Source organism: Clavelina lepadiformis, chromosome 9 (genome assembly GCF_947623445.1).
Source record: "Clavelina lepadiformis chromosome 9, kaClaLepa1.1, whole genome shotgun sequence".
NCBI lineage: Eukaryota > Metazoa > Chordata > Ascidiacea > Aplousobranchia > Clavelinidae > Clavelina > Clavelina lepadiformis.
In genome coordinates this window covers 14393664-14406970 of record NC_135248.1, presented here as the reverse complement: position 1 = coordinate 14406970, position 13307 = coordinate 14393664, and the positions used below count along the sequence as shown (strand labels likewise).

Below are 13307 nucleotides of genomic sequence, written 5' to 3'. Positions count from 1 at the left end.
AATTACGGTAACTTTGAAAGTTTTTTTGCGTAAAGAGCCGGCTTAACCGGTATTCTACACGACCATGGCAAAATATGATGAAATAGTTCACGGTTGGAAGTGATATATGGAAATCATGTCACTGCTTCGTAGGTTACGACGTTTAACAACCAACTTCGGGCATCGGACAACCACCAAGACAGACGTCTGGTATCTCTAGAAAGTATAAATGGGACTCTACGTGCTTTGATAGGAATCTGTTTTGATGACGTTGACAAACTGGATGGTAAGCTTGTTGTCCTTCTTCTTTGTAACCTTGAAGTTCGGGTAAAAAGTGAATTTTAAAAATTGAATGCGCACAAGTGGTAGTTATTGCGGAAACACATCAATGAACACTTAATTTGTTTGTGTCATTGTGACAGGTTCGATTGAAAATTTACGTCAGACTGACGTCACTCTCTTTGATTCGATCGAACTTCACGAGAAGGCGCTGACTGAGCACAGGAAACTCCATAGAAATCTTACCGTTATTTCCGACAGCGTAAAATTTGATTCTAATACAATTTTAACTCTACTTAAACTTACAACATGTTCTCAAAGACAATTATAGTTGCAGTTTATATATCGACTAGTAGCGTATTACATAATACTTGCACGCTAATTAATCACCAACCATTAACTGATTGCAACCGGTAGACTTTGTAACTGGACTACAGTAGAACCCCGGCAAGCTGATTAGTGATTATCCACATGACCGTTATTTGGTCATGTAAGCGAGGTTAAGGCGACCGCTATACACAGCTATATGCGATTTTTAAGTGGTCGTGATACTGGGGCGGTCGCGTTATCGGGTTGGTCGTTGACCGGGTTCTATACTGTACGTCCTACAGTTGGTAGACGCCAAAGTTGTCATTGCCCATTTTTCTGACTCTCTTCTTCTTTCAGGTCAAAGAAGTTATCCATGAACACGGTGAAGCTCTGGATACGGTTCAGGATGTTGTCCATCAGATCAATGAGTCTTTAACCGAGGAGAAAGAACACATCAACGAAGAGATGTCGACGCAGATCCAGCGTCAACTGCACGACATCAAAAGCTTACACTTCATTATGCGCAATTTCACCTCTCTCGTGCAAAACATGATCCGGGACCGGTTGAATCAGGTAGACTCCGTGGAAATATATACTTTACAATACACATCTACTTTATATCAACTTTACTATAGCTTAGAGTTACTTAACTGTCTGTGATGTACAGTATATTACTCTAACTGTACATTGCATATGATCGTAAACGGCTGTAGTTGTGTTTCTTATGGCGGAATGTTCTACAAATTACGCTGTTGTTGGTACAGTGTGAATGATATAAGCATCCAACATGAACAGCATCATTTAACAAACCATTGAATAACTCATCCCATGTTTATGGCAGGAAATAACGTTGGCATCGGTCCAAATGCGCCAGAGGTCTTTGCAAGAGCTATTGCACAACCATGCGGGCACCATAGACCGGCTCAATCAAGACACGACCGGTTTAAGAAAGACGATCTCCATTACCGAAGCCCAAAGGCAGGAAGAAGATAGACAATTGGAGAGAATTGTGAGACGGTTGTCAAGGTAACTAGGAGTGTTATAACGAGCTGAACACAGGGTTAAAAATAGGCTGATCCGAGCGCGGCTTTTTTGCAAAGCAATTCAGCAAACGAGGTAAAATGTGAGCAAATGTTATCTTTTGTGACTTTTGTAACTTAGGAGTCACTGGTGTACCGCAATTGTACATGAAAATTGTGACTGACACTGAAAACTCATGCAAAATACATTTTTTGAAATTTACTCAATTTTATTGGGCACACCTTGATTTCTATAAGATTACACACAAAATACACACGTTTAAAACAAGTTGGTATCTTACTAGATAATACGAAGTTATACAGACAAAATGGACATCTTCAAAACCAGTCTAAATTGTAACATCCTACACACAATGAAAATGTATGCGACCAGTCTAAATTGCAATTTTCGAATGGTTATTCTGGGTAATGACTAATGAGTAATGACTAAAGTGGTTGGCACCATCTGGATCATGCCCTTTTTTGAAATTTATTCTATTATATTGGGCACAGGTACTTGAATTCTATAAGATCACACACAACATACACACGTTTAACACAAGTTAATATCGTACTACAAGGTTATACACACAAAATGGACATCTTCAAAGCCGGTCTAAATGAACCCTACATGAACAAAATGAACCCGTCTAAATTACAATCTTCGAATGGTTATTCTGGGTAAGAATTGAAGTGGTTTTCAACATCTGGATCATGCCTAACATGCCCTTCCATAAAGCTTTCATTATTTGGAAGCCATACCTCTTGGTTGTCGTTGAAGGGCGCTACATTGGGAATTACCAGATACATTACCCGACCTTTCGGTGGCTGAAGCTCGGCGAATTCTGCAAAAGCTCCCGGTTTTCTGGGTTATTGTTGACGGTTGTCCATACAAATGCGCCAGAGGTCTTTGCAAGACCTATTGGACAACCATGCGGGCACTATAGACCGGTTTAATGAAGACACGACCGGTTTAAGAAAGAGATTACCCAAGAGAATTACTACTTACTTAAAACGATTTATATCGTAAAGTTTATATCATAAAGAGTTGACACAATAAACTGAAATCTTCAAAGCCAGTCGAAATTGTACCTTAACATTCCGCATAAAATTAACACGTCTACCATTCGCCTCGATCTTTACCTTTAACTGGTGCCTGTTCTGGGTAATAGTTAAAGTAGTTTGCGTCATCTGGATCATACGTGATCTGTTCATCCACAAAGTCCACATCATTTGGTAACCACGCCTCTTGGTTGTCGTTGAAGGGCGATACATCGAGAATATCGGAATGCATTACCCGATCTTGCGGTGACTGAAGCTCGGCAAATCCTGCTGAAGCTTCCGAGCTTCCCTGGGGTGATAACGCAATTCGTTCTTGCTGTCTGGGTTCCGGCGCAATATTTGAAGCTTTTGATGTATTGGAGGTTGATCCAGGGGAGTTGTTTAAAGAATTGTCGATACTCATGACGTCATCGTTAGCTTCATGCATGCGATGGTGCTTACGTAACGAGCTGGGGTGGCTGTACTTTCGATCGCATCCTTTGTACTTTAAAGCAAAAAATAAGAATCAATACATATAGCTAAGATGCCTAATTTTAGCTGACTTCGTTCACAAAAAAAGTCTTTAAATTAAAACATATCAAAGCGAACTGAGAATGTTGCTTACCTTGCAAGCATAAGGTTTTCCTTCAATGTGCATGTAGCTGTGCTTTTTACGATCAGAGCTATTGGCAAATCGTCGATCACACCCAAGATATTTGCATTTAAACGGTTTTTCGCCTGAAATAAAACATTGCAGACTTGGAAGCTTGTATTTCGTTAATGAAAGTGCAGAAAATGCTAAGAATAACGCTTAGACTAAAATATTATCTTACCTGTGTGAGTTCTTATATGGATTTTGAGGTTTTCGGTCCGACCAAATCGCTTACTGCAGACGGGGCATGCGAACGGTTTCTCTCTAGTGTGAACTCGGATGTGGTTGACCAGCTTGTACTTGGCCTTGAAAGCTTTCAAATGACGTTTGCAGTTACGCCAGTAGCAAGTATGGTCGCTTTGTTCCGGTCCTCCGACGTGATCACAAGTGATGTGGTGGACAAACGCTTTCATGTCTTCGAAGATTAAACCGCACATTCTGCTGCCCTCCTGGCTCCGGATCATCCATTCGCACGCAGTCGGTTTCGAAAGTTGGTTGGAAAAAGCTTTTTTGATAGTTGCTGACTGTTGCTGTTGAGCGGTTGGCGGTAACTGTAGCAAGGCTTGGGATTGTTGCTGAATGGTTCCCCGCTGTCTCTGAAAGTTTGACGGTTGTTGCTGAAAGGTTGACGATTGTTGCTGAAAGGTTAACGGTTGTCTCTGAAAGTTTGACGGTTGTTGCTGAAAATTTGACGATTGTTGTTGAAAGTTTGACGGTTGTTGCTGAAAGTTTAACGGTTGTTGCTGAAAGGTTGAAGGTTGTTGCTGAAAGGTTGAAGGTTGTTGTAGAGCTTGATATTGCACCGGAGTTTGCTGAAGTTGAAAGTAATAAGGATGTTGATAGCCGGATGAGAGAGGTGGAGGTTGATGAAGATTTCTTGTGGCGTCATATTCGGGATAAAATGCAGGCGTCGGCGTTGTCGGATAAGGATAGGCCTGATATTTGACATAGGGATGCTGGGCCGAGAACAAATGTTGAGGATTTCTGTTAGCTCTTGGTTCGTAAGGAGCAACTTGTGGGTGGTTATGTCCGTTCGGACGATTCATATTCTCGAATATTTCACACAAATCTGAAAAAATAATAACAATTAAAAGATATCACGATTATCTAATCATATAAATGTGGAAAGATACATACCTCTGGAAGACTTTTCAACCCATATCAGGTTGTGAAAACTTCTAGGATTACTTCTGCTTCAAATGGTATCTGTCGAACACTGACCAACTACTGGACACATCTGACTGGATCCTGGTCATTTATACCTGGCCTGATCTGACTTTGCTTTTTTCTTATGACGACGTCACAATCAATTCTTTGTTTGTTTAATTTCCGATCGTTTGCGATTGCTTTCCCACCAGGTAACTTGCTGCGATTCCCAAACTCATTATTTACCTTCGGTCGCTAGTTATCGAGTCTACAATAAAGATAATGCCCGGACGCAGCACGGGTCCATCGATGACGTTGCATGATGTCACTATGGGGGCGAAAGTTGAAAACATTTTCACCTACTAGATTTATCAAGTGAGATACTTCGACAAGATAAGTAAAATACAAGTTACCAACTTCTGATCAATGTTCATAAACATCGGCCTAAAACTCAAAAACGCTTGGAAATATTTTGGTATTAAATTTATATAAAAATCTAATTCAAAACCAAACTTTTATTTTAACGCCAGTCGCGTTTCCCTTGTCATTGTCGGTTAATGCTAAACTTATACAAGAGATTTTTAGTTGAGTTTTTGGTTTTAAAAGTCTTCGTTTTCGCATAAAGATATCTAAACAATTTTTAAAATATTAAAACAAAAATATTTTCATGAATTTAGAATATATCTGATCGGGTTGAGAATGCTTTCTATTTTTGATCGTCAAAACCTGGTGAAATTGATATAATTGTCGTTTTCCGAAATTACCAAAAATCCTGTATCATAATCATCATCATAATTGGAATAATCGACTCAGTGTTTTTCGCCTTCCAAATCCTGGCATGACAGGAGACGTTTACCCCGGTTGGTGATTATCCCATTGTTACCTCACAATCTGTGTTTTCCGTCTGACCGAGATAACGCTTATTTACTTACTTGGTTTGGGATCTTTTGTCTGAATTTGACTTTCATTAACTGTAACTTTTCTTGTTTTTATATAAGTTTCTTTTCCAAAAACGTTTTTAAAATATATTGTGCTTCGTTTTAGGTTGATAGAACAATTTTTTCTTTCGCATGAAGTTTTTTGATAAATTTCCAACCTTTTTCGAGCATCTGCATACACATGCACAGGAAATTTGAAATGTGTTTTAGTAGGTAATCTGTATGTACAAAACGTAACCAAAAGCTGTGTTGACGTCCACTGCTATGACGTAGTAATAATGAAAAAGCTATAAACCAGTGTGGTTCTTTGCTTTTTCCAGTTATCCTTATTGTATTACATTAAAAAAATATATTTTCAAAATTGATAGATTTTTGTAACCGATCCGATATTCTTAGACGGACACTTTTAACTTGCATGCTCCAAAATGTTACTGTGTGCCCGTGAGATGGTCACAATAATTATTGTGATGTCATTATGCCTTTCATTCTTGTCTACTTGTCCATGTTTATGAATTAGAGAATATGAACCTACAGGAAACTCTTTTAAATCTTGCAGACTCCAACATACAGCAATTTTAAAGTTAAGAAATTTGTCCGTTTGTTGCGCGACAATTAGTTGTTTGTTTTCTCGGTGTTTGTTGCTCAAGGTTTAAAATTGAACGAATGTTTTCAAATGAATATGTAATGTGTTGGTTTGTTATAAGTGAAAATGGCCAATTCGACCTTAACTCAAGGAAGCTCAATTTAAAGCCAAGTTAACTTTCTTGAAAATCAAGAAAAACTGTAACAAAACAACAACAACAAACAACGAGAAAACAACTATTGTGAAATTTTTATGATTTCACACTAAAACTAGTGCAGTGTACAGCTATGTGCAAAGACTTAGAACACTGCAAAAGTTTTTATAATGACCGCTCAAATGTCTTTTCTCGGATAAGATTAAAAAGTTACCATTTTGGAGAAGTTAACAAAACACAAATATTTGTCATTATAATTGTGTAATGTTTGATTTTTTTGAATTTACTAATTTGTTAGAGCGTGACAAAACATTAAAAACTTATAGAGAAGAAAATTGAAGTTTTTTGAAACTTTTTCTGGAACTGAAGCATTAAATCATTGTTTGCAAAAATTGTCTTACACAGTTCACTTTTTAAAATGCAAGGATTTCGTTGCAAATTTTTCGTGACGTGATTCTAAGATGTATGTCGTCATAGTAACATCACAATGCCGTCTATTTTTGATTGTTTAGCTTTCAAAAGCGCTCTCCCACCAGCTCACCTGTCGCGATTTCCTCAGCTCATTATTTACCTTCAGACGCTACTTAAGTCACCTACACCTGCGCTTGGCACGCGTCCATCGATGACGTTGCGTGATGTCACAATGGTCGCGAAAGTAGAAATTATTTGCTCATGCACATGCACGTTCAAATCAAGCAAGACGCAATCTTGTGAATACGCGTTCGTTTCAATTTCAGGAAAACAATATTTTGTCCAAGTGAAAAAAGTCAAAAGTACACTTATATATATATCCAATATATTGGAATAAGTTCATCAAGATATTAAGAAAGAACGTAATTGTGTTTATTTTTGCATTGACAAAGGTATGTAAGGACTCGTCATACAGAAATTCGTCCAATTTTGAAAACAGGTTACAACGTCATCAGATCTAAATTTTAAATTTGAATTTTTAGTCCAATATTAATTAAATGTACAATTATTTGCTGAAATTAGATGCGACAAAAAACTGAAATAAAAAATCACACAATTAAAAATATTAATCAAAACTGTGAAATTCTGTCAGTTTAATATTTGATGTGTGGGAATGAATATTTCGAAAACTGAATTGCTAGGGCATTGGTCGCTGTGTGCTTATGGATGGAATTACGATTTTAAAAAAAAGATTTGTATCCAAGCAGATTTGTATTCCGTAAATTTGATTTTCAAAACATATAGAAATAAAACGTTTTAAATAATTTCAAAAACTGAGGGTTGCTTTAAATAATTTCCATAACTCATCAGTCAAATCATTTTGATTTACATGACGTAATTACCGTGTTCAGAATATTTAATTTAACGTCATAATTGAGGTGATTTCTTGCTTCCCACATCTTACAGAACTTGGCTTGATAGTAGAGGATTATCACGGCTGGTGGTTGCCCTATTTCTATGTCACAGACTGTATTTTGCAGATGGTCGAGCGATCTTTTGTTTGCTCGTGCGACCCAAAGTGCCCTGGGTAATTCTGTCTCTCACTCGCAATTTTGTTTTGCCTTTAAGGTAAAAAAGTTTTTAAAGTTATTCAAAAGTTTTAACAATTATTCATAACAAAGCCACACGAACAAAATTTGTTTTTACTTCTACTTCCCGATCGCCTTCTCACCAAGTCACTTGCTGAGATTCATTCAATTCATTATTTACCTAGTTATCGGGCCTGCTTTGTCATTTACACCTGGGGTTGGCACGTGTCCACCTATGACGTTGCGTGATATCACAATTGAGGTGAAAGTCGAAAATATTTGCACATACAGGACTGGATTGTGTACGAGACGTGCTGTCCTAAGTAAGGTGCGAAGTTTGAATTTTCGTTTAACAATTTTATTTGAAACTGTGATCGTGAAAGACCCGTTAATGCTCAGCAAAAAACTTTCTCTATAAAACGATTAAATCAGAATATTTTAAGTCGAAGTTAAAAAAAGTCTCGTTCAAATACTTTTGGAAAAAGACACTTTGAAGAAATGAATTTCAACCAATTGTAAAATTTATCCAAACATTACAGGGTCATTTGACGATTTCAGAAGTCTAAGACAATTTCAAAATTATTTTTGCCGATGTTCCATTTAGCTAATCTTGTCAAACCCTCACAAAACCAGACTTTAATCAGCTTTGGTCATTATGCTGTAACAATAGGGTAATCACCAAAACCGATAATCGTGTTTGAATGATCGAAGTTGAACGACAAAAGGGAAGCGAGTAATTACGGTATTTATGGCGTCGTTTCAGTTTGGGAAATTTTAGGAAGTAATTATGGAATGGGGCATTAGATTTTTCTGAACGTTAATTATTATCCACAAAAGATTTTCCGTTATTTGAACAAACGTCTTAATTTAAATTTATTTACCCTTTCGTGTAAGTTAAAAATATAACATAACACATTGATGTATACTTTCAAAATTATCCTTTTTAAACCACAAAACCATAAAAAAATATTTTTCAAATTACTTCTAACTATTTTCTTCGTTAAATTAAACTTAAAATTATAAAATTGATCAACTTCCGAACAGCCAGTAACAAAGAAGCGATCACTTTTTAGACTAAAACTACAAGCAAAACCAAAATTCAACTTTCAAATCGTATATAAACAAAAACAGCGTTTTTTTTATATATAGTATGCTGTGAAAATTGTAAAATTATCCAAAACAGTTTCTCAGTTGGTTCCCAATTGGAAAGCATTAATTTAAAGTTTGTTCCAGAAATTATAATAAAAGATCTTAGGCAATATTTTTAATTTCGTTGTTTAGACTGACCTAAATTGTCAAAAATATTAAAAATCGTTAAAATTACGAAACAAAAACTGTTAAAATCTGGCTTTGTGACATTTTGAATAGTGAAAATAATCCAGTTTAAAATATATGTATACAAGCCCAAACATTTTGAACTTTCGCGCAAATTGTGACATCACGCAACGTCAACGATGACGCGTGCTCGGTGCCATTGCAGACTAGATAAAGACTGGTTGCAGGCAAACAATGGGTTTTGTGGAAACCGCGACGCATATGAGCTCGTGGGAAAGCGATCGTTGGTCGGAAGTTTAAGAAACGAATACGGGACGTCATTGTGATGACGACACAAAGCAGAATTTTGTGTAAAAATAATTAAGTTGTAAAATTAGAAACTGATGTGTTTGAAGAAAATGTTGAGGTAGATGTTTCAATGCAACAAAACCAACCAAGTAAGCTAACTTCTAAACTTCTGTTATTTTTCATTGTCGAGAATATTTCAACATTTCAACAGTAATGTAAAAAAGTAATGTAAAAAGTATTGCTTTTTTACATTTTCATAATTTCTATTCTTCAGAGCATTTTTGTTTTGATAAACGGGGAAAGGCTTTTAAAAGAGCAAGAAAATAAACTTAATACATTTCCAGTTACATTTGCAACGAAAATTGGAGTGTACCGAAATATTTTGCTTTTTGTGCGAAACTTTCTAAACAAAAAATCAAGTGAAAGTCAAATTTATTCAATGACCCCCCACAATCAACTAAACAACCGGTATCTCGACGCCCGGATAACACTGATTGTGGCGCCACAATAGGCTAATCAGCTAGTTACTGATAAATGTTCTCCATAAAGTTAAGTTTTTTGAAAGTTGTGAGACAAAGGGAAACGAATAATTACATCATTAATGAAGATAATTAAACATTTCCATCGACATCAACTACCATTGAATGATGTTCAATGAAAATTAATATGAAATAATTTCTATGCACCGACCTGACGAAACAGAAAAAAGATAAAAGTGAAAATTTTGTAAAAAGTATGTTATATTTTTTGCAAGTTGACTTGTAAATTTAATTGATATTTTGCAAATTTTTTTGTCTTCTAATTCCAAGCAAAAATACAGCATACAATTGTACATTATAACTTTTTAATCACAAAACACAACCAATCAAAACAACAGCGATAAAAAATAGAATTCATTAAGCAGGTAATGGGTTAAAATAATAACGCTGATACCGAAATGTACTTTGCGTAAGTTACGTCTCAATTCTTCACCTTTCATCTGGTTTCAAAGAAACAAATGAGAGTAAAAATTTTTAAGTTTATCTCAAAAAGTGCTCAAAGCATTGTCTTCCACCGGTTAATCCTGCAAGTGCAAATATTTTCAATTTTCGCGCCCATAGTGACATCATGCAACGTTATGGATGGACCCGTGCTGCGTCCTGGCATTATCTTCGTTGTAGACTCGATAACTAGCGACCGAAGGTAAATTATTATGAGTTTGGGAATCGCAGCACGAGACAAGGTGAGAAAGCGATCGTCAACGATCGAAAGTTAAACAAACAAAGAATTGATTGCAACTTCGTCATAAGAAAAAGGCAGAGCCAGATCAGGCCAGGTATAAATGACCAGGATCCAGTCAGATGCGTCCAGTAGTTGGTCAGTGTTCGACAGATACCATTTGAAGTAGAAGTAATCGTAAAAGTTTATACAACCTAATGTGGGTTGAAAAGTCTGCCAGAGGTATGTATCTTTCCACATTTATATGATTGGATAATCGCGAAATTTTTTATCTGTTTTTATGTTTTCAGATTTTTATGATATAAATCAAGCCAATGCATCCAACAGCTTTTACCAACCGTCCGTGTGATCATTATGACTCAACAATTAACCAGAACCCCCAAAATTCGTTCTCGGCTGCCCAACAACTATACTCCAGCTCTCAGGCCTATGTTTATCCGACAACCCCCACGCCTGCATTTTATCCCGAATATGACGCCACAAGAAATCTTCATCAACCTCCACCGCTATCATCCGGCTATCAGCATCCTTATTACTTTCAACCTCAGCAAACTCCGTTGCAATATCAAGATCTACAACAACCTTCAGCCATTCAGCAACAATCATCAACCTTTCAGCAACAACCAACAACTTTTCGACAACAATTGCCAAAGGTTCCAGAACATTCATCATTCTTTCTACAACAACCATCAACCATTCCACATCAATCATCAATCACTCTACAACAATCATCAGTCTTTTTTAAAGAAGCGTTTTCCAACCAACTTTCGGAACCGACTGCGTGCGAATGGATGATCCGGAGCCAGGAAGGCAGCAGAATGTGCGGTTTAATCTTCGAAGACATGAAAGCGTTTGTCCACCACATCACTTGTGATCACGTCGGAGGACCGGAGCAAAGCAACCACACTTGCTATTGGCGTAACTGCAAACGTCATTTGAAAGCTTTCAAGGCCAAGTACAAGCTGGTCAACCACATCCGAGTTCACACTAGAGAGAAACCGTTCGCATGCCCCGTCTGCAGTAAGGGATTTGGTCGGAGCGAAAATCTCAAAATCCATATAAGAACTCACACCGGTAAGATAATATTTTACTTCAAGCGTTATACTTAGCATTTTCTGCACTTTCATTAACGAAATACGAGCTTCCAAGTCTGCAATGTTTTATTTCAGGCGAAAAACCGTTTCGATGCAAATATCTTGGGTGTGATCGACGATTTGCCAATAGCTCTGATCGTAAGAAGCACAGCTACATGCACAATAAAGGAAAGTTATATGTTTGCAAGGTAAGCAACATTCCAAGTTTAGGTTTCACATGTTTTAATTTAAAGATTTTTGCTTAGTAAACGAAGTCAGGTAAAATTTTGATTTTAAATATTGTTGATTGCCTTTTACTTTAAAGTACAAAGGATGTGATCGCAGCTACACCCACCCCAGTTCGTTACGTAAGCACATACGTATGCACAAAGCAAACGGTGACGTCATGAGTAGCAATAACTCCCCAATCATCTTTCCTCGAACCCCGTCGTCAGAAATGACAAGTAACTCAACTGCTGTTGAAGATCCTGACGTCACGTTGATCCTCCAATCGCTCATGTCATCTCCAGAACCGGCGCAATCTAGGATCGACTACGAGTTAAATGACTTCAGTCAAGGATTTGGATTGAACGAAATGCTGTCTGGCGAAGTGGATTCTTTATGGCCTCTGGATGATGACCTCACCCAGCGAGCAGATTTCTTACAGGATTATTCTTCCGGCTGCTCTCAGTCACCCAACCAGTCATTGCCCTCATTTGACCCCATATTCGGTGTTTAATTTTTTGAAATTTGAATTAACTTGGATATGTTAAACCTGGTGCCTTTTCTACATAGGCTACCTGTAAATATCATGTGTGTTATTCTAAAATAAAGATCATTTTGACAACTATTTGCTGCCGTTTCTGTGATTAAAATTTCCAGGCGAATAAGTGTTTAAGTTATCAGATTCTTTCAATAACTTTTCCTTTTCAAAATGACACAACGTTTTTCAAGTTCTAGTCCCTATAAGGTGACTGGATTTGATTCTCACCAATTGACTCACTAGTGATAAGGCCGATGGGTAAGGCCGATGGCCCAGAGATGTGCTAAGGCCGTGGGAATTTTTTCTGCACTCTGAACGCGATTCCGCATGTTAACGCATTAGCACAAGATTAAACTTTTTCTCACACCTCAAATGTGTCGACCTGCTGGGCACTGCAGGGTAGTCTAGGTTTAGGCTATGTTACGTCACACAATGTCTACCGTTAATTTGAATTGTGGTTCCGAACAATGCTTTTATCGTACTTTACTGAATTTAGGGTGGCTTGGTGATGCTTCTGCACCCATAACAGAGAGATAACAATTAGTTTTAAAAACAGCTTTGAAGACTTTTCAGCAATCGGCAAAGTGAGACTTTAAAAAATATTGACTTTGTGGACGACAAAGAACTAAAGAACCAACTATAAGCCTATTATTTTGAAATATGGAGTATTGGCTATTTATATTGGTGCGCTTAAATATATGGTCAAAAAAGGCATTACAGTCAATTAATTACAATTGACTGATGGATCTCAGTATGACGTGTTCAGTGTACAGACAGGTGCAAATACTTGTGCGTATCGAGCCAGGTTAAATATCGTTTGTAATGACTTGCCATTTCATGCTGAGACTGCGTTACCCTGCCGACCTACCTGGAGCAATTGCACTCGGTGTTCATTATTTTTTACTTTGGCAAAAAGAATTTTTTAACAGATTATAAAGTGATATCTCAGGTGTAAATACAGCAACTGTGTTGTATGCTTGCACAAGCTGACTCTATATTTCTCACGTAAAGCAGACTGGCTTGGTTATCCAATCAAACCAGTTTTTGATAATAACTACCTTAAAATCAATCGAAGTTGATCGTTTATTTTT

The 13307-nt window shown here is 37.1% G+C and overlaps 3 protein-coding genes across 9 annotated transcripts in view; 2 read left to right on the top strand and 1 right to left on the bottom strand.

Moving 5' to 3' along the window:
• LOC143471280 (uncharacterized) overlaps positions 1-13307 on the top strand; it is a 123684-nt gene that overhangs the window by 8058 nt on the left and 102319 nt on the right. For all 5 annotated transcript variants that reach the window (XR_013119525.1, XM_076969702.1, XM_076969705.1 and 2 more), the window contains exons 18-21: positions 133-265; positions 402-520; positions 925-1140; positions 1409-1593. Coding sequence is in view for 4 of the 5 variants with exons in the window: in XM_076969702.1 (XP_076825817.1) it covers positions 133-265; positions 402-520; positions 925-1140; positions 1409-1593 (653 nt within the window). In the remaining variant the exon portion in view is untranslated. The remainder of the gene's footprint in view (positions 1-132; positions 266-401; positions 521-924; positions 1141-1408; positions 1594-13307) is intronic.
• Positions 1802-13307, bottom strand: part of LOC143471292 (uncharacterized) — a 38599-nt gene continuing 27093 nt past the window's right edge. For 2 of the 3 annotated variants that reach the window (XM_076969729.1, XM_076969730.1), the window contains one exon: positions 1802-3132. In XM_076969729.1, coding sequence (XP_076825844.1) covers positions 2707-3132 — 426 coding nt within the window. In that variant the 3' untranslated portion in view covers positions 1802-2706. Of the gene's footprint in view, positions 3133-3252; positions 3366-3460; positions 4349-4416; positions 4508-13307 lie in introns of those variants that run through there. The other variant, XM_076969728.1, reaches the window with a different exon arrangement.
• On the top strand, positions 10496-12389 carry LOC143471295 (uncharacterized). The gene is made up of 4 exons (XM_076969733.1): positions 10496-10602; positions 10671-11454; positions 11550-11662; positions 11779-12389. The coding sequence occupies exons 2-4, from the start codon at positions 10695-10697 to the stop codon at positions 12190-12192; spliced, it is 1287 nt and encodes a 428-aa protein (XP_076825848.1). The 5' UTR covers positions 10496-10602; positions 10671-10694; the 3' UTR covers positions 12193-12389.